General features: G+C 30.2%; 2 protein-coding genes across 2 annotated transcripts; both read left to right on the forward strand.

The window, feature by feature from the left end:
• Nucleotides 1-4,077: 4,077 nt before the first annotated feature.
• On the forward strand, nt 4,078-8,313 carry LOC125075879 (probable cyclin-dependent serine/threonine-protein kinase DDB_G0292550). The gene is made up of 2 exons (XM_047687709.1): nt 4,078-4,191; nt 6,345-8,313. The coding sequence occupies exons 1-2, from the start codon at nt 4,106-4,108 to the stop codon at nt 8,257-8,259; spliced, it is 2,001 nt and encodes a 666-aa protein (XP_047543665.1). The 5' UTR covers nt 4,078-4,105; the 3' UTR covers nt 8,260-8,313.
• A 1,092-nt stretch (nt 8,314-9,405) lies between these two features.
• Nucleotides 9,406-12,932, forward strand: LOC125075991 (Y-box factor homolog). Its single transcript, XM_047687905.1, has 5 exons — nt 9,406-9,621; nt 10,548-10,611; nt 11,458-11,673; nt 11,756-11,896; nt 12,039-12,932. The coding sequence occupies exons 1-5, from the start codon at nt 9,513-9,515 to the stop codon at nt 12,289-12,291; spliced, it is 783 nt and encodes a 260-aa protein (XP_047543861.1). The 5' UTR covers nt 9,406-9,512; the 3' UTR covers nt 12,292-12,932.
• Nucleotides 12,933-21,744: the final 8,812 nt, after the last annotated feature.

A 21,744-nucleotide genomic window follows, 5' to 3' on the forward strand; every position in this document is an offset into this window, starting at 1 on the left:
GAAGTTTTGTTGTTAAATTCATTATGGTTTTGAGTAAATTGTCTAAAATATGATGATTATTGTTGATATATCGGAAATGATATCGAATGAGAACTTTAATAACGTACGCCGCGTAATCAAAAAGTTTTATATATGGGTATACTGTATATCCATTGAATTAAACAACAAAACCACCTTGAATCACTCCGTCCAAAAACCATATTCGTAATAACTGTACTTTGCTGTGGTGTCAGGAGTATTGTGGACTTTATTTTATAATTATAATATTTATAATACACGGTGATGATATTTGATGTGTTCAGATGAAGTCAATGAATGAATCATACTTAAATGTTATTAGATCTGTAGATGTATTTCAAACTGACGTAACAGTGTTTGTAGATACATGCGTAAATACACATTTGTGATAAAAACATTTTTAAATAGGACATGAAATGAAATGTAATTTTAAATATAGTATGTCATTAAGATAGCCCAGTAAACATCTATATTTCGAAAAACATTTAACTTATAATAATAGCACTTAATAATCACCTAAATTGTATTAACAAAATATTTTGAAAAACATCGTAAGTAGGTATGTATTTATGTCTTAAAATCTGGTTTTATTTTTAATTATTCATCAATATACCAGTTTATTCAGGCACTATGAGCGGAGGTGATGCCTGTATTTCCTACTATAAATTCCTAATCATTCAAAGTAAATAAGTGATGTCAGTATAAATTATATAGTTTAAAACAATAAAATTAGGTACTATGACCAGATACTTGGATTCACCTACAAAAAGAAAAATCCCTTACATATAACTAAGTTATTCATAAACAGAGTAAAGAATATACAAATAAAACTAAATAAAAATAATTTACAGTGTTTTAATATTTTATTTCAATTTGTAAAACTGGATACAATTGCACATGGGAACACATGCAAATAAACATAATATACAACAATACAATCATTCATCATTTGTATTCTATATATATAAATGCAGCAGCAAAAAAATAAATAAAGTAACGTGTATTTATATTTAAAATATAAGAACTCGTAAAGATAATAACTCAGATTATTATTATTTAGTACATTATGATTGAAATTATCATTAGATGTATTATATTAAATACGCCTACTGCCATCTTTTGACATTTATCAAAAACATAACAAAATTTTTAACAAATAAGGAAATATAGCGCCATCTATAATTACATACCAGGTAACAAAGTTCGTGGAATACTATCACAGATATTAAATTGTACTAATGTACCAATAAATGTATGAGATTGTAAATATGGTAATAACACAACACAAGCAACAAACGAATTATTTAAATAAAGAAAATAAGAGGTGCGCTTAAAAAGTAAATATTAAGGAAGAATATTTATTTATTAGTTTATATAAGTACCTACTATTTGTCGCCCGCGACTTAGGGGTTAGTCGACACGTGTTAGGTATAAAAACGCTTCATAACATATTCCATCAAATTCGTTTAAATGGTTTGCTTGTGACAGAGTAACAGACAGACGAATAGATAGACCGTGTTAATTTCGCAATTATTATATTAGTATCATCATCATCAGCCCACATTCCTCCTCTGCTGGACATAGGCCTCTCCATAACATAGATCAAATATTTCGCCGGCTTATAGACTATTTAAATTGAAATAATTTTAACTAAAAATTTTATTTTTACAGCACTATGCGTAATTGCTATTTCTTCGTTGTACATAATTTCGAAACGATACTTCCAAAGTATGCATTCGAATGTTAAAGTGTAAAATACAATTATAATCTACACTGACAGACTTGACTTGAAACTGCATCAAAATTCAGGATTACTTTCGAATTAATATTTTTGATAAGTATGCACACTTTTTAGATTAAACTAAATTAAATTGACGAGACTGTCCATTAATCATAAAAACAAAAACAAAATTTAAAAATTAGAACTGCTGTAAAAGAGACAATTAAAGCCGGGAAAATAAAATTTATGCACAGTCTCAAATTCGTGTTTTAGGTATTAGACTAATGTTTGAAATAAAATATTTTTATTTGTTTTTGTATATGCAAGAACGCCTGTGCTCACAATAGTGGCAGCACTCAACAAACTCAATCAACAAACCCAACTCAATTTAATTTTTTATGAATTCTTGGTCAAAATGTGTATTTCAAAAGCGTCTTGAACATTGATGCAGTTTATGAGCCCGTCAGCGTCTTTTAACTGTCGTAGCTAACTAACATATTTTCCTGAATATGATTTAATAATAAATTATAGACCAAGAGTTGTTTATTAATCGATATCTATAAAAATATAATAGTAGTGAACATAGATAAAAACAGTTATTGTTATTAGTTTTATAAAACACTTGCTTTCGGGGACTTTTATTTATGCATTTTTAAGACCAACGATTTTATAGTATATTATAATTTTATGAAGTATCTCCTAAGGTTTAGCCAAAATGAGTCATATAAACGAACAAAACAGTTTTTTGGTCAAAACACAGTTTTACCCATTTTTTAAAAACCTTTCTCGTTTGTTATCGTTCTTTTTATTAGTAAAAACGATATCAAAATACGGACAGTTTTTTGCATAATTATGAACATTATTGTATCTGAAGTATATTGTGCATGATATTATTTCAGATTTAATAATTTTAGGGTGTGGTGAAGATGATTGGGACCGACACCGGTAGTTGAAAGGCCATGTTACGCCATAAAACAGATGAATGACGGTACTCTTGTGATTTTGATTCGACGCAGGATATGAAACACTGAAGTCGCATTTGAAAAGTGACAGCAAAAATGCTCAATACTCCAGCGCCTCTTTGCATAATTAAATCTGCGAAATATGCTGTAAATATCTGCGAGGACATTTTCAAGATATCCAGTGCGGGGAAGTCAGTTTTTTCAGTACTGATTGACGAAACAATAGACATTTCTAGAACTGAAAATTGTAGATTTACGTTACTTTTACGATAGAACTTTCTACAATTATTTGGCGAAGACATCATGCATAATTAACCAGTTAGAAATCAATGGAATAAATTCGTTTTACTGAAATTATTTTGCCTATAATGCATGCTTTGAAAAGCATTAGCTATTTTCTGGTCATGATTAAATTACAAATCAATCTAAGCAAAGCCAACAATTTAATTGATGTTTATATAATAGTTACTGTGCAAGGGCCCACTAAACCACTACCACTAAAGCTCTGGACAACTGTAACGTAGTAATGTTCCTCATGATTCAGAAGCGTCTCATGAACGTGTAGTGCCAACAGCATACTTCACCTCGTTAAGGAGGCTGAAAACCTTTTTGAGAAACAGCACTGAAGAGTCACGACTAACTAGATAAGCCTCAAAGAGAATTCACCGTGACGAACTCATCAAAGTCGTCGTTGATTGTCTTTGAATTTAAATTCTTATTTATGTCAAATTATGTATTACTTTTTTTTTATAATATTCTTATTTAAAACAAAAATTTTGCACCAAATAATGTAAAATGGATACTTTCGGATGGGTCGAGAATTTTACCCGACTTTATGATGCGGAACAGTATTAAGTATTGATACGGTTATAAGGGCTACGGTTCTCTAGCCTGATTGAAATACGGCTTGCTCTGAGGTCTGGAACTACTCAAGTTGTATCTTGATAGCTCAAATTATATAATATATAATTGAGAATGAAGCTATAGGTAGCTGTATTTTTTCAGGTTTTATATTATAACTGTGGGTGAGTAGCTTTGGGATATTAATGAATAGAGTATACTTATGTAGAATACTTCAGTGGCGAAAAATAAATTAAATTGTTAATACACTATTCTAACGCTCTTACATAAATCATAGACACGAAAATATTTAAGATCGTATATAATAATAGATCATAATAAAATAGGTATTATTTTTCTTAATGTTATTTAAATACAAACAAACTGACAGACTTCGTAAACAGTAATAGGCATCATTCGCATTTTACTGTGGCTGTAGCATTCATAATAGGTACAATTATTATTTTCGCTGAACTCATTTACAGTTGTAACGGTTCGCAAAAATCAAAGCGTGCAAATCATCATAATGAACTTCGCGTATCGTAATCCATAATTCATAGCAAACATGTTAATTATGGAAGCTCTCTTCATTCTGGCGGTGGTGACGACACTGCACACATCACCAATTTGCTTTTTTTTCTGTGACATCCCGTAAGTTTACTTACACTTAACTATATTTATAAATTAGACCTTGTATATGAAACCGGTGTAGACGAGGCAAAACAAGTTAGCCTCGTAGGTTTTATACGGCTAATGACTCAAAACATAAGAAACTTGATTGTAACTTACATCTCGGCTCATCCAGTACCTGAAGGAAGAACATAATATTTTCTCTTTGATAACCTAAACAAAATTATTTAATGTCGTGTAAAGTCAATATACCTATGTTACCTTCTTTTTAATATCAAATGTTATAAAAGTACTGAGAGATAAAGATGTGTTAGCATTGTAAAATAATAAACTTTATAGTATAATTGTATATAATGTATAATAATAAATAAAATGTACACTATACAATTCACCTAGTATATAAGTATACATATATACAGAACGTCCTATGAATTAAACCATAATTTAAAACCAGGATGATGGTCATCTTATGCCGACCTAGAAAAAATATTAAGTTTTTTTTGTAATACAATTTTTTTTGAAAATATATACATAAGGTAAAATCTTAATCTGATATTTGCATATTTCGCTTTTGTAACCCTTTTTGCAGCAGTACCAATCAGTAAGAATTAACTTCGTATCTCACTCGTAAAATGTCGACCATCGACTTATAATTTGACGCCATTTTGTTACTACTAAATTAATTCGAAAATACACATAGACACTTGTTTTTATTTTTTGTTCTAATGCACTAGGTCACACAAAATTGGTCCTATAATATATTTAAATATGATCTTCGTATCAATATATTAGTTAAAAGTAATAATATGTTTATGGTGAAGGACCGCAGTCTTTGATAAATTACATATATAATAGTTGACATAACGCTAGGAAGTAATGAGTAGGGTCTATGGCGGAGGACTCTGTAGTGATAATTATCGCTGATTATAATCAATATAACATAGTGTAAAGAGTAACCAAACAAGATCAATAATTCGATAGCAATAATTATAAACAATATTAATTGTATGGTTCATTTCAATCAAATACTATACATACACAATAATATCGGAAGTATGTAAGTGAGAATTTAAGAATCTAATTAAATGTTATTAAGTGTCAAAAGCTTACAGATTAAAATGGTATAGATCAAAACCAAGATAAATCATAAAAATTAATTAATCTTTGTCGAAAAGTATTAACCAATCGCTTAAGATGTAATAACACCTTGTTAAAATGAAAATTACGAAAAGAGGTCTATTACGATTGATTTCCAAGGTGTATGGGCACTCTGCTGGATCCCGCGAATACCTGGATTGCATTCCCTACCCCCAACCCTTAATAGAATCCCTTAGAAGACGACAAGTGCGCTCCACACATAAGCGCAATTGCATTGACATAACTGAGTGTTCGAATTCATCGCCTTTTCTCGAAAAACCATAGTTATAAACAAATAGTTTTATTCATATCTAATATATCTCATGTAGTATTGAGGTTTTATTTAATTATAAGAATAATACAATTTATGTATTTAAAATGCCTTTTTGGCAGCGATTTGAAATAAAGGCTTCTCTATAAGAAAAATTGTTGTTACGCATAATGATCACATTGTTTTTACTACCTTGTTTCCTAATATTTTTAACATTGTACTATATTTTTATTTAAATCAATATGCACATTTTTTTAAATTTATTTTTTAAGTATAAATAAGTATGTATATATGTAATTTGTTTTATTATTTGAAAGGCCTGTCTGTTGCGCCAACTTTTAAAAGAACTTCTCATGGTAGCCCTAATTTCTTTTTTATAGCGCTTGAGTGACAAATTTAGCTCAGACCGCATCAAAAACCAGAAAAAGTTCTCGCTCTTTTTTTCGCGATCTCATTTTTATACATTTTTAAATATAAGTACCGGCAATATTCTATTTTATTTTTTTATTCGAGTTACAAATATTTTACATTTTTTTCTAAAAAATAAGCTATCATTTTAAATATCGCGCACTAGGGTTAGTGCGCACGAATCATCATCACGCATTAATTAGCGTAATAGTGCGTGACTGGATTTCACCATACAAAATCAAATAAAAAATTAACAATTTTGCTTTAGATTTTTTTTTATAATAAATAAATAAAATAATTAATCCAATATATACTAATATTTATATGCTAATAAATGCTACATATTTTTTGATCACAGGTTATCTGGTGACAACGTACAATGGCAATCGAATTGTAAATGTTTCGTGAACGCTCATGTCAACGTACCTACAAATTTACATCAGAAACACAATTTATATAAATTTTTATTACGAGGCAACCTATTAAAAATCAAATCAGACGGTCGTCATGAACACTTTTCTCACGAATATGACAAAAGTAAGGTAAATATGAAAACGCATTACAAAAAAAAAATGTACTCTGCAATAGAAAACAATGTTAAGCGTTATAAACGTAGTATTGAATTGTCTCACAAATTAAAAAAAAAACACATTGAGGTAAATACCTCGGAAACAAAAAACAATTATGAACGAAAAATAATAGGTTATGTATCTATACACGCTTTAATTCTTGCAACAGTAAGCGGTACAGCTAAATCACCCAAGAAAACGCTAACAAGTAAACAAGCGAATACTAGAGAATTTGATAAATACTATGAAACCAATGACATTTTACATACAGATAAATATGGAATCAAAAATACAGGAACGATGATGAGCTTGAAATTCACTATCGGTTTCGATAATATAAATGATTCAACAACTTTTAGTGACACGGGCAATATTCTGCCTTCTGAAAGTGTTACACCAAGCCTTAAGGATAGGAAAATAATTTTAACCACGGATGAATTATTAAAAAATATCAACGATGATAAAAATAAATCTGTCGTGCCAACAGAAAATGTTACGAGATTAGAATTAAAAAAAGACTTAACGAATGTAACAGAAGCTTATCATGACATATCTTTTCGAAATATAAAAAATAAGAAAAATATTGAAATTAATGAAGGTAACAGAAAATTTTATGAGAATCTAAAATATATAGAAAATAATCAAAATTATACCTCGCCAGTAGCTACAAACACCAAAAGAGACAACACGACAGTAAAAAAACTTAATGAACCATTAAACTGTACATCACATCTAAAAGATAACACTAAAAATTGTATTTTTAATTCGAACAACACTACAGTAGCTATACCAAATATGAATATAACGGAACAATTTAGGAATACTATAAACAATACTTTACAAAAGAAGTTTAATAATGTTTTTAATACTAGTGACATTACATTGACGACAAAAATCGAAGATATTTATGATTTTCATAATAATCACCCACAAATACTTAATAAAACAGATTTAAGAAGTAAAATTATAGACCCTACAAATGAAGAGAATAAACAATTAAGCACAAACAATCGTGAAGAAACATTTTCAGTAGCAAAAAGCTATATTACTAATATATCACTTTTACTTCCAAACCTTACGCTTACGACAAAATATAACAAACATCTGAATATTAACAAAACTGCTAATATTTTTCACAACACTGTAAGTCCGTATAAAGAAAAACCTATAATGATCAATAATAATGATGTTATTACTGTTTTGGCGAATGCCATAAAAAATAGTTCCAACGAAATAAATATTAATTCCTCTAATAACTCATCTATAATTATTGACATTCCAAAAATAAATAATAGCAACCGTGCTCAATACCAGGAGGGTGAAATACCCGTCATAAGAATATTAAGTCATGAATTTCCAAATGATACTGTTATCAGTGTAATTAATGGTACTGAAATTTTACCAAATAAAGATTTTATAACATATGAAAACAATATGCGAAAATCAGATCAAAATGGAACCAAAAAAATATCTCATAACATTAATAGCTTGTCACTTCTACAGACGAAGAATGAAGAAAGGACCTCAAACTATCTTTTAGATGATAAGTTGATACCATTTAATGGAAGTATTGTAGGTAGACTGTACTTTATTACTGACCATAAAACAATACCTGCATTATTTGTACAAAAAACTAATGGAGACGTACATTTAGGCTTAAATATATCAAATATTTGTAAAAAAACTAATTGTTCAAAGTTATAAAAAAAATTGCTGCTCTAAAAATTTCTTGTTAGTTGTTTTAGAAATATATTTATGCCATGCCCTTAATATTATACATTTAATAAATATAATATGTTTTGTTATTGTATCCGATTTCATAGTGTAATCGGTTTCAAAACGACAAACGTTATTCGTATGGCGTTGAAATTAATACAAAATCGTTCCCGCGTAAAATTAGAAATAAAATGACTGTCATCGATTTAATGTAAGATGTTTGACGTTTTTGATTTTACTTTAACATCAAAATTATAAGGTATATAAAATTAAAAAAATATAATTTAAAAAAAGCATTGCAAGTACTGCTGTATTTATTAGTTGTGTATGTGAAAAGAAAGTTAAACCAAAAAATAAATAGGTAAATATCTTAATTGTTTATGGAATAATAAAAAGCTTTTGGACCTATATTATTTAATGTTAAAAATAAAATCATTAGAGATATTGCTTAAAAATATGCTAAAATTAGTAGGCTCTAATGGATCTTCGATTATAATTATCCCCGTAAAACTATTTTAAAACTTGTCCGTTAAATAAGAATGTATCAAACTTCCAGCGATTTTTTTATGTCAGTGTTACACTTGAGTAGATTGGATGTAGTATGTGTGGCCGCATTTTATCATAAATCACTTTCTAAAGACATAAGTTTAAGCTTTGCTTATAATATAATGTTGATTCTATTACATTTTATTAAACTTATTTATATTATATAATATAATTAATTTTTTAAATATTTGTATATTTAAAAAATAATTGTACTATACCTGCATATTAAAATTATTTAAATTGGAAGAATATATTTATTTTTAATCCATATTATATAAGCGTAGAAGGTATATATTATAATCAAATCCTTTATATTCACCACCAAAACTTATTTAACAAAACTAACACGAATAATCGATACATTTATATCGATTATTTTCCATAAAAATATTATAATTTCTTGTAACAGATCTATTTTTGGATTTTTTGGTCATAAAAGTCATGTTTGATATAATAAACGTAATAATTTTTCAATAAGAAAAAAGGAATGATTCTTAAATAATTATTCTTTATTAAAATCGATTCGGCGGAAATTGAACATGACTACCAACTAAACAAAACCAACGAGATAAACAAGATTTCTAAGTTTGTTAGTTTGTCAGTCCACTTGTAACGATCGAAGAGCGGTGAACATCGAGGAGAGGTCGTGGAGGAATTTACCATCTTAGCCACCATCGCCGTTCGCCAATTACACCATGGCTGATACCGAAAAGGCGCCGCAGCCGCAGCCCCAACAGCAGCAGCAACCTGAACAACAACCACAAAATCAGCAAGCTAAGGCGGCTAAACAAAAGCAGGTCATTGGTGAGTGCCGCTACGCCATCTTAGTTTTGCGTGTCCCGGTATATTAAAAGCACATGGTTTTTGAATGTTTTACTTTCATACATTTACATGCATTAAGAGCGAAAAATATTTATAATTTTGTATCCAAGCCGAATGTTATTTCTATTTACAAAGCTAGTTTAAATCAAAACTTGAGTATTGATCGTATAATGACCCCGGCATGTAGGCCGCGCTTCCTTTACATATAATAGTATTTAATAGCGAATTGTATTTTTCTAATATTTATTGTTTCGAGTCGATTTTATTGTACTTTGCGCGTTTTGCTTACCTTCAATTATAGTCAGGGCATTTTTTAAAATGCTTGCGCATTACGTCGCTTTTAAGTGCATACAGCTACAAACCGTACCGCCATTTTAGCCTTTGTCTTTTTCAGGCGTGGGTATCAAACTTTATATTAAATGATTTATTTTCTTGAATGAATTAATTTAAATAGCTTTGAAAGTAAATATACGTAAAAGTTAATTGTTTTACTTTGCTCGTGACGAAGAAATTAACATTATGTTTATTCCGCCACTCGATTTTTTTTTATTTTAATGCTTGTCCAAATTCTTTATAAATAAATTAATTGCAGAAGTCATGTTGCGTTTATTAAAGCCGGCTAGATAAAGATAAATAATGTTTACACTCCTATTATTATATAAGGAGTAAAATGAGCCCTTTGTTAAAACTTATAGATCTGATATCCTTATTCATAAAAATATTTATAAAAAATGATCTAGTTTACAAAATAATTATTTTAACAAAATTATAATTTGTTCTAAGTTATACATACCTACCTTCTAATTTATTTATTTATAATCTACCTTCCAAGTTACTGATGGTATGCTACCAATACCTTTAAAATACTTCAGCTATTAGACCTATAGCATAATTTTTTCTCATTACAGCTGAAAAGGTTTCGGGCACTGTAAAATGGTTTAACGTCAAGAGTGGATATGGTTTCATCAATAGGTAATTATGTTAAAATATATTTTTTTAAACTTATTTTATAATTATACTTCCTCCAACTCCAACAACTACTACAAATTACAGTTCCGAAGTATGTGCAATTTGGGACCAGCTTATTCTGAAAATTAAGTCTAATTTTGTATAAAAATAATTTGCAGTCTTGTGTAACAATATGTAAACTAAACAATTTTTACCAGAATTAGCAAAAAATATTGTTCTTTCCAACATGCATTTTATAAACAATAGGTGTTCCTTCTACCACTGCAAACTACTGTCAAATACACAGAATCTGTTTACCTATATTAAACAAAAAGTGTAATCAAATCCTTATTACAATATAATGTTTCAGGTATTAAGTACTTAATACATATTAATACACAATATAAGTATATTTAATTATTAAAAGCAACATTTATACCTCTTTTTTTATTTGACTATTTGAAGTCTTACTGTTCGTTTTCAAAATGTAGAAAACTAGCCTATTCTAATGGCAAATGTTACAACAAACATATGTTACATATTTCACACTATGGCTTAAATTTTGGCAATATTATGCAATACAACAGTTTTTAATTAATATGTATATATTTATATCACACTACTACTTTAAGTCAACTTATTGTCTCAAATTAAAAATTAATTAATTACAATAAATAATCTAATTTTTTACTTGTTTGGGTTATTTTTAAAATAAATGATGGCGATATTTTTGTAAAAATATATATAAGAAAATCTCACTAATTGAAATATAATAAAAACATTTAAAAAAAAATACTCGGTGCTACCAATTCCTAATTAGGTATACAATGACTTTGTAAAATTAAGCTAAATAAAATTGTGTTTTTGTAGGAATGACACGAAAGAGGATGTATTTGTACACCAGACGGCGATCGTCCGTAACAACCCACGTAAGGCTGTGCGCTCGGTCGGCGACGGCGAGGCGGTGGAGTTCGCCGTGGTGGCCGGCGAGAAAGGCTTTGAAGCAGCCGGAGTGACCGGCCCCGGCGGTGAGCCGGTCAAGGGCTCGCCCTACGCTGCCGACAAGCGTCGCGGCTTCCCACGCCAGTCAGTACATTGATAAAATTACAAATCTATTTTTAAATATTTTTTTATTTTCGAATATTTACTAAATATAGACCATTTATAGATTCTACCCTCGGCCTGGAGGCGGACGTGGTGGCGAGGGCGCTCCCCGCAGAGGTGGCATGGGACGTCGTGGACCCCCACCCAATCAAGGGGGCGCGCAGGGGGATGAAGGCCAAGAAGGTGGAGGTCCACCGCAGCGTAGGCAAGTATCGCCCTATTTGTAAAAGATGAATAGATAACCCATTATTTTTTCCACACCTGTAATAAAATCTTAATTAAATATAAATAATGATGAGTATAGCCAATTTAAAGCAACCTATTTATTCCTCTTAATTATTTTGCAGCTACTTCCGTCGCAATTATCGCGGAGGACGCCGCGGTGGCGCTCCACGGCCCATGTACCGTGGCGGGTACCGGTACGTGCGCCCGCGCAATAATCAGGGCCAAAATCCAAACCAAGGTCAAGGCCCTCGGCAGAATGGTCAGGAGGGAGAAGTTCAAGCTTCTGCTTCCACGGCGCAGGTACAGACCAAGGGCAAAGCTAACAAGGCCGCGGGTACCACCATCGAGACCACCACTAATGAAAGCCAGGCTTGACCCGCCGGCCTTCTCACAGTGTGGCACGCCCCTAGTAGTGCATGTAAATTCCAGCCGTGCCACACACCATCACAACTTACTGTCTGTCTATTCAACTAAAGAGTGTTTCGTTGCATCATTGCAATCGGTGATCAGATCATTGTACACCAGTTTTATGTGTAGAGGTAACTTTGTTAAAGGGGGTGTCACAAGTGGAACTGCATAATATCATGGATCAGAGATGTGATATTTTTATTATTTTATAATATGTTGTATACCATTTGGTGGCGGCTGGGCGGCGAACGATAGTATAAAATTATATTTTACTATTTAATCAATATTATGGCTCGCCGCACGCATATGCCTCTATTAAATTGCGTGTTTTAATATTAAAAGGTTTTTGATGATTATTGGTATACCTGTAAAATATAAAATGTCCTCTAAAATGAGAAGTTGTGCAATTTTAAATTATAATATATATGTATATGTATTGAGAAATGATATGCAGGTTCCGAGGCCCCAAGAGGATCTTATATTTTTAAAGTCATGTGAATTTATTTTTATCAACTTCTACAAGTTTTTAATTAGTGCATCATTTTTCTAAAATTTTAGTTGTACTTGTAACTTTAACACTCAGTGAATTAAACTTCTTTTTACCTGTGTGAAATTTATTTTATTTTTTAATAAATAATATATTTATAGTAACAAAATACAGTATTTTATGTCCTACAATTGATTAAACGTCTATATATATAGTTAAATAAAATAACTCGCTGCTTTATTTTTCATATTGAGGTAATGTCACTTTGCTTTCAGTCATAGTCTGGAGCTTGTTGATCAAGTAATTTTGCTAAATTTATAACTTTCAATCCAGAGTAGAGCTAACATTTAAATTAGTATTTAATGTTATAAAAATAACTTCTTACAATAAAAATTAGTTTTTGTAGTAATTGCTGTCTACATTCAAGGAATTATTGTGATCTTCGCAGTATCTAGATCCATAAATAAGAAACAAATATACAAGTATTATATTACACTAATATATATATATGGTTTATTTGATAAAACATAAAAAATACATCTTTTATTGCAATTCCTTTTTGTTTCAACTCAAACATCAATAATGAATAAAGATTATTTGTATGGTTATCAGTTCTTGCTTTTGATACATAATGATTTTGAATCTATGTATATCAAATCTAGCATTTATGAATATTTTTATGCTTAATCATACCTACTGCACAGCTATCGTCGACCATCGTTAAACATTGGCCGTGTTACTACTTACATTGTATGGTTAATATCTAAATCAGTTTCATTCGCGTCATCTCTTTCACACACGGATTACCGTAAAGTTAAGAGAGAGAACTAATGTTTCATAGTTTTAATGTTATCGTACATTGAATGCATTGTAGTAAACAATATTCATAGTTTTTTAGATGTAAATACATATTTGTCAATTCATGGAAATTTCGGTAAGCACTTTTCAGATGTTGATATATATATGTATATTGACAGCTGGCTGCTACTTATTAAGTGCAACATGGAACCAATACAAAACTGATTAATAACTTATCAGTTACATTACTAGAAATAATTTATATGCCTTCTTATTCAACGAGTAGCGAAGTTAACGATTAGATCGATTATGCCAACCCATGGACATACCGACTGATTAGTAAGAGCAATCCGAATTATGCTGCATTGATCCGCGTCCAAAATTGAGGTCACAAGAGTGCAGGTACAAAATCATGTTACCATAGTACACTTCGAACAAATGCATCCGCCATTTCTTCTAAATGTAAGTACTTATTTAGTTATTTAATATATTGAAATGAACGTGAGACGCGAGTTAACTACAATAGTGTTGCATATCGATAGACTATCGATAGTTGTGGTGTAAGCGATAGTATTGTCACGTGTCAATAGTATCGATCACCAGTAATTTCCGATAGTATTACTTTCTCAAGATAAGTAATTTAGTAGGCCAAGTATAGTATGTATTTAAATAAATGAAATTAAATTAGGAAAATGAATATGTTGCAGCTGTCAAAATTTTTTGTGTTAAAATTTAAAAAAACTTAGGAGGAGAGTGGCATTACAATGAAACTTCTTTGTAGTAATCTTGAGTATAGCGATTGGAACATATTAATTGAGAAAATTATCAAGTATTTAGAAGGAGAGTGGCAGTATAGTAAATTGTAGCTAGTCTTCATTAATAGGCGCGAAAAGTTTTCATTTCTCGGAACATTTTCTAAATTTGTAATATATCCCGCTGAGTTTCTTTCGCCGGTTCTTCTCAGGTCCGAGGTGCTAAATTCCGAACCGGTGGTAGATTTTTGACAATCAAAAAGCAAGTGTAAACACTTTTATATTGAATAAAGATTTTTGACTTTGACTTTGTAAATATATCAGCACAGTCCGAACACGTATTTTCGATTTTTCGAACTGTTTCAGTTACTCTATTTTCTACTTCTTTATTTTTGTATGACTTTTACGTATTTCATGTTTTATCGTAGCTTGCTAGAAGAGTTGCTACGCTTTGCTAAAAAAAAATAACAATTTTCAACAACCAATCAGGGCCTTTGATTCAAGAAATACATTCCTTACTTACCTTTTGCTCAAAATTATTTTAACCTAAACTGTCAAAACTAATAATTCAATGTTTATAATTTTTATTCATAGTTTATTTTGACAATTTCCTTAATTAACAAAATCAACAATTACAAAGATAACAGACAGACAGATTTCTTAAACAAAAAAAAATCAAATTAGCGTGGCCTTGGAATTTCACACAGTTATAATTAATTCAAATATTCAACAAATAAACTTACCCATTTTGAATTAAGTGCTCTTATATACAACTACATGTTACTGCTGAACACTGGTATTAAAAATACAAAAACTTAATTACTTATATTAAAAACCCAATACTATAAAAAAATCGCTGGTTATCGATAGTGGCAATAGTATCGCTACTACCAATAGTATTGCATACAGAGAGCTAGGGATACATCGATAGTATCGATAGTATTGCCGCTATCGTTAGTATTGCTCATGGAGAGCTATCGATACTGTCGATATCTTGAATAGTTTTCGACATCAACTATCGATAGTTCTGCAACGCTGAAATGCAATCACTTTGTAACTAAAAAATCATAAAGCATAAATTTAAAGAAATCAAGATATTAACTGTTGCTTCTCAGTAGTTACCACTATTTACGCTTATAGAAGAATGCCCATCCTTGGTATTAGTTTTTCTCGCGCTCGTAAATAAAAATAATTCAACACGTTTGGCTATCGGGAACTGTGTATATCGACGGAAGATTTGCTTGAGATAAAAATGATCCCAATATTTAATGAATTTCCGGATTTCGGATTCCGGAACAATACGTCACATTAAGTGTTGCATTTAGTTTCAAATTAGACAGACAGAATAATCAATATATAATGTACAACATAAAATTCACAAATTGTAATATAAAATCATTGTAAAATTTGTTATAATTATATAATTTAGATAAAACTAAAGAAAATATATAAATTCGAAGTTTGTTTAAAGCTAGCATAATTTATTAGTTTACTTGATATGAATTCCGATTAATTAAAAATTAAGTATGGTAACCTCTACTCAATAACAACATGCAGATTGCTGTCCCGTCCGTGTCCGGCAACATCGGCCAATGGCCATTGTGTTCTTCATTTCATTGTGTTTTACTCTTGAAGCAAATATATTATGATATAAAATAAATGTTATTGTTGAATTACTAAGATTCTAACGTTTTGATTAGATTTAGTTGGTATGTTTCCTAGTAGTTAACTGCTCTTAAGTGGTGTTGTATTGTTTATTAATTAAGTGTTAAACTTAAGAAAAATATCTTAAAAATTATTCGATCAATTAGTAAATTTGACCTGACCTGTAAAAATGCTGTATCAACTACAGCATTTTTTCAGTATGTGTGTTTTGATATCTACAAACGCATCTCTTGAAACAATCCCCTACTCAATAATTAATCGTATACGAATCATGGATTTTTCCCACAAAGGTAAGCAGATTACAATTTAATTGAGTTCATTATGTTTATGTATCTGACACATTTTATAAACCTGACTTCTTTTTTAAAAGAGCATTTGTATGGATTTACAATAATATATATTACTTAGAATGTTTTAAAGGACCTGTATAGAAGTAGCAGAAATATCTAATAATCTCTGTTTTAATATTTATTTATTTTTCTTCAATTAAATTACTCATATTAAACCTATTGATGTATCTTGTAAGAAATATTTTCAATAGAAAATGGTGAAAACGAATTTAGGTATAAAATCTCTTAATTTAAAAGAAAAGGCATTATAAAAGTATTTAAAAAATATTAAAATAATATATATATATATATATGATTATAAAAATATGAAGTTACATGAAAATAAAGGATTGAATTTTTTTGCAGTTGTCTCCAGGAATCATCGTTTGTATAAAATGTATTACTTGCAAATTAAGTAAACATAACAAGTGAAGGAAGCATTTTGCCTATTCTTTCTTTTGGACAGAAGATTTTGCTTTCCTCATTGAACTTCTAATTTACAATGAAGAATATATTATTCTGTTTGTGAAGACCAGAAGAGAAAAATATTTAAAAGAAATTGGAGGGATTGGATCTACTAATTAAAATGGTTTATAATTATTATATTAATAAATATTTTTTGCGTCAATTACACATATTCTAAATCTTTTATTTATATATTTTATTTTAAAAATAAAGCAAAAATAAAAGTAATTTGAAATCTTTTCATTGTCTATTAATTCGGTAATACTCCAAACTTATGCGATAAGTGGGATCGAGCATTATTTCTGTAAATCAAATTCATGTAAGTTGGGGTCCAGTTTTGCATATAAAGACATACAAAGTATGTTTAATTGGGACGAGAGACTAAATAAAACAATTAATTAGGAAATAAATGTAACTAATTATTGAAGATAATATGACAAATTTTATTAATATAAACTATAAACACAATCCAGAGTTATTTTGATGTGGAATGTTTCATAAAATCTAACAAAGTCGTTGGACGAATTAATTATTATTGCTTCTCCTGTAATATCTCCTAGTAGCATGCTAGTAATTTTTTTATTCCTTGTTTTGTAACAGAAATGCGATCTTCATTGGAGTCTATGCTTTGCAAAATTGTTAACCATTTTTCAGTTGAGCTGAGGGCTTCTGTCAAGTTTCCAACTGTCATTTGAACTGGGTCCAATGAATCAAGATTCTATGTCTTCTTGTTCACGCATTTTTATGAGCTCATCATTTGTAAGCTTCTGGTTGTGTGAATGCAGCAGTTGTTGATATAAGATGTGTTATATACCACACATTATTTTTTATTAATAAAATCATGTGTATCACAAATAAAATACTGTTTTATATGCTTTTTTTATTGCACTTCCTTAAATATGACTTCTTTATATATTTAATCACATGTCAATTTAGGTAGGTTATGATTTAAAATGCCTTAGAAATTTCTTATAAATTACAATTTAACTAAAAAAATATAGTTTCTTCACAAAACATTTGTATAAGTTTATATCTATGAAGAGGTTTAATCCAAAGAGAATAATTACAGTAATGTATACCTATGTTAGCTGAGAAATGACTTTCATTTACAGCAATTTTAAATATGTTAATGTATCTAAATAATAATTTGTTTATGATATACAGGTAACAGTGAAATTAAATGCTATTAACTATCATTATACTGTAACTAATTCTAACCAATTGTTACGAGACTAGCCCTAGCCTCCAATACGGTGCTACGTCATAGGATATCATAATTAATAAAATCATTAATAATGTCACATTATTATTATTATTACAATTATTATTGTAATTAATTGATCAATAATTTGTACAACTTTAGTTGGTATTATTTTATAACATTGAATACTGGCATGTAACACTATTTCTTATTTTAAAAGTGATTGAGCTGTCATAAGGAAAACAATTGGGTGATTGGGGCATTGTAAAAATATAGAGAGAGATTGAAACATCATGGTACAACATAATTTTATTTTGCCATCCCGAACTACTGAAATTACACAATTTATAATATTGCAATGTTCAAAAAATATTAAAGAACGCTGTGTGCGAAAATTTATTATATAATTATTGAGTTCATGGTTGATAGCACACATTGGGAATGAAACGATGGCCTCATGGCTATTTCTTTTGATTTGAATATTTTTAATAATCACAATGATATAAATGAATAATGAATAACGATATGAATAAAGAAACACGATTGAATTATGGTTTTATAACGAATAAAATTAGACATATTTTAAAAGACAATAAATGACATTCATTTACTTTTAAATATTATATGTCATTCACCCCCTCTCAAGACACAATGTAATCGTTTAAATAGTTCGGCAATCTTCGCTGCCGTGTCGAACGACATTCTGTGAATACGAACTCGTGGAAGGGAGTTCATGAGATTGATTGTATTCAACAGATTCTTGGTTAGGAATAGGATTTTCATCTTGAATATTGATTGATTTCATAATTTTCACAACAATTTTCTAAATTTTCTGGTAGTGGAGCCAATTGTCTGTTAGAAATTGTAGTTTCTCTTCCGTCTGGCAATCTAACATACGAATATTGCGGGTTGGGTTGGAGTAACTCTACTTCTTCAACTATAGGTTCGTACTTAGTAGCTCTCACGTTCTCTTTCATTAAAACAGGTCCTGGATTTAATATCCAAGAAGGAAATGATTCGCCATTTGAAGTTCTTCGGGTATGGTTGAACATTCTTTCGTGGGGAGTTACATTAGTACTAGTACATAAAAGTGACCTGATGGAGTCTAAAGCCACTGGTAAAGCTTTTTCCCACTCTGATATCTCCATATCTTTAGATCGGAGGTATAATTGTATGTTTCTCTAAATAGTTCCATTAGGTAAGTCTTTCAACTTGTCTATTCCCCTGGGGATTATATGGAGTTGTTCGACTACAAGCTATCCCAAGAGAGTAAAGAAATTGCTTCAATTGTTCAGACATAAATGTCGCTCCTCTAACTGAGTTTACATAAAGCGGAGTGCCAAACATAAAAAAAAGATCCTTTAATTTAATTACAGTCGTTGCAGTCATACCTTTGCAGGGATAAGTGAATGGAAATCGGCTGTATTCATCAATAATCGTTAACATATATTTATTTTGCGTATTGGACGGCAAGGGTCCCTTAAAATCAATGTTCAATCGTTAAGTTGGCAGGTGGCATTACGAGCAGGACACTTAAATCGTTGATGAATGCTTCCACCACAAAAACGCAATGTTTCTTTCTTGGATAATTTGCTACAGCTAAGTTTTGTTGAGTTGGCGTTTCTTGTTCCTGCTTAGAAAGAGCCTTTAGATTAAAAGAATTATTATTTATATAGCCTTGAGAATTTCGTTCGGCAGTTTCTAAAGCAATCGCTTGATTCAGGACCTCATCTAAACTTAAGGTATTGTTTTCTAAGAGTTTCTGTCGAATTGTTTGGGATGTGATCCCAGCAACAAATGCGTCACAAATGTATTCACTCTTATATTCTTCAGGGGTCACGGCTTTAAAATTACAATCATATGCTAATAATTCCAGTGCGCGTACATACTCTGTAATAGTTTCGTCCTGTCTTTGTTTTCGAGCAACTAGAGTATATCGCGCAAAAATTTCATTTTTAGGCTTTAATAACGATAAGGCATGCTCGTAGGATTTATTATCGCGTATATAGGAGTACACGGTAGGAGATAGATGATTTATTAATAATTTGAGTTTCATTTCATCAGTTTCCTTACAAGCTTCTTCTGAGATAAAATTTATGAATGTATACCGCCAGTGTGACCATCGCAAATCTGCAGACGCCGTATCAGGTTCGACATTAAAAATTTCAGGACGAAGATATCTTGACACGGTAGACATATAAGATGGCTTAGAATATTCTTCTGACATTGATATTATTTATTCGTAATAAATTGATATAAACAAATAAGAAACACTATTGAGTTATGGTTTTATTACGAATAAAATTAGACACATTTGAAAAGACAATAAATGACATTCATTTACTTTTAAATATTATATGTCACACAAATTTCCAAAAAAAAAACATAGATTCGCTAAGTTTCTTTCGCCGGTTCTTCTCAGATCAGGGTATTTTCTTTTCCAAACCGGTGGTAGTGCTCCAATTTGACAATCAATATCTATGTGCTACGCTTCTTAATCGAATAAAGGGTTTTTTTTTTTGATTCGTCAACTATTTGGAAAATATATAGGTCGACAAGAATGAGTTGATTTTTTATTAGCTGCTAACTATAGTTCTTGAGTCATGTTGGTCTGTTGATCATTTGCCTAGAGTGAATTTAATAATATAATCTTAGGTAGGTTTTATCAATCAGAGCTATTTATAGGATCTTTGACCATCGAGCGAATGACAATCTCTTTATGAGCGTTGATTGGCTGACATTAACGTTATAAACTTGACGGATCACGGATGCTCTGATTAGATAACGACTATATTCTTTCGTTTTGTCAGATATTCCCATAGTCCTATGTTAAATAAACTCTTAGATCGGCGATGAAGTATCCCAATGTCATAAAGTTTCTCAATTAAGGACTCTAGCCACTCACTTTTCGATATCCTCTAAAAAGGACTCTTTAGACAATGAGTGTTTTCGCCGAATAATAATTCCTCCGATGAGAACCCTGGGCTGCACGTCCAGTCTTCGAGTTATAAGAGGGTCTCATACTTGTTGTCCAGTCACGGTTTGATGAGGCCCCAATTTGATTTCAATCAAAAAAGAACGTTTTAACTGGTGACCTGGTGGTAAACTGGTGTCCGGTTCGTTTTACATCTAATCAGAATTGCGTTGAGAAATGAGTTTCCATTCTTGATACCATTTAATGTAATATTTTTAATTAGAAATACTTACCATCAAAATAAATATTTACGAAACTATACTTTATTCAAGGAAATTCTTGCGAGCACTTTTTAGTCGTTTTACAATCTAACAGTTTAACTTTGATAGATTACAATGTAGCGAAAAATAATGCGTTAAATTGCAATCATACTTCACGGTTCACAATATTTCGACAGTTTACAATCTGACAAGATAGATTGTAATCTAACGATGTTTTGTAATCTAACAGTGATAAATACAAATAAAATGAATATACAAATATCTCCTACATTGAAATCAACAAATGCCAACAAAACCATGTACTTATATATATGTATTTCCACTATCGAAACTTGGATACGGTAGTACCTGTATTTTTATATATCTAGATAAATTACTTCTGATTAATTTGGCAAACTGCAAGAGAACGAGACACAATGTCTCCAAGGTTTTTATGGATAGCATTAATATCTAAGTACGATTTTTTTTTACTCGTGCTTAAAATTATTACAATTTCAGTTTATTCTTTTCGGAATTCTGTCATATTTG

Source organism: Vanessa atalanta, chromosome Z (genome assembly GCF_905147765.1).
Source record: "Vanessa atalanta chromosome Z, ilVanAtal1.2, whole genome shotgun sequence".
Taxonomy (NCBI): domain Eukaryota; kingdom Metazoa; phylum Arthropoda; class Insecta; order Lepidoptera; family Nymphalidae; genus Vanessa; species Vanessa atalanta.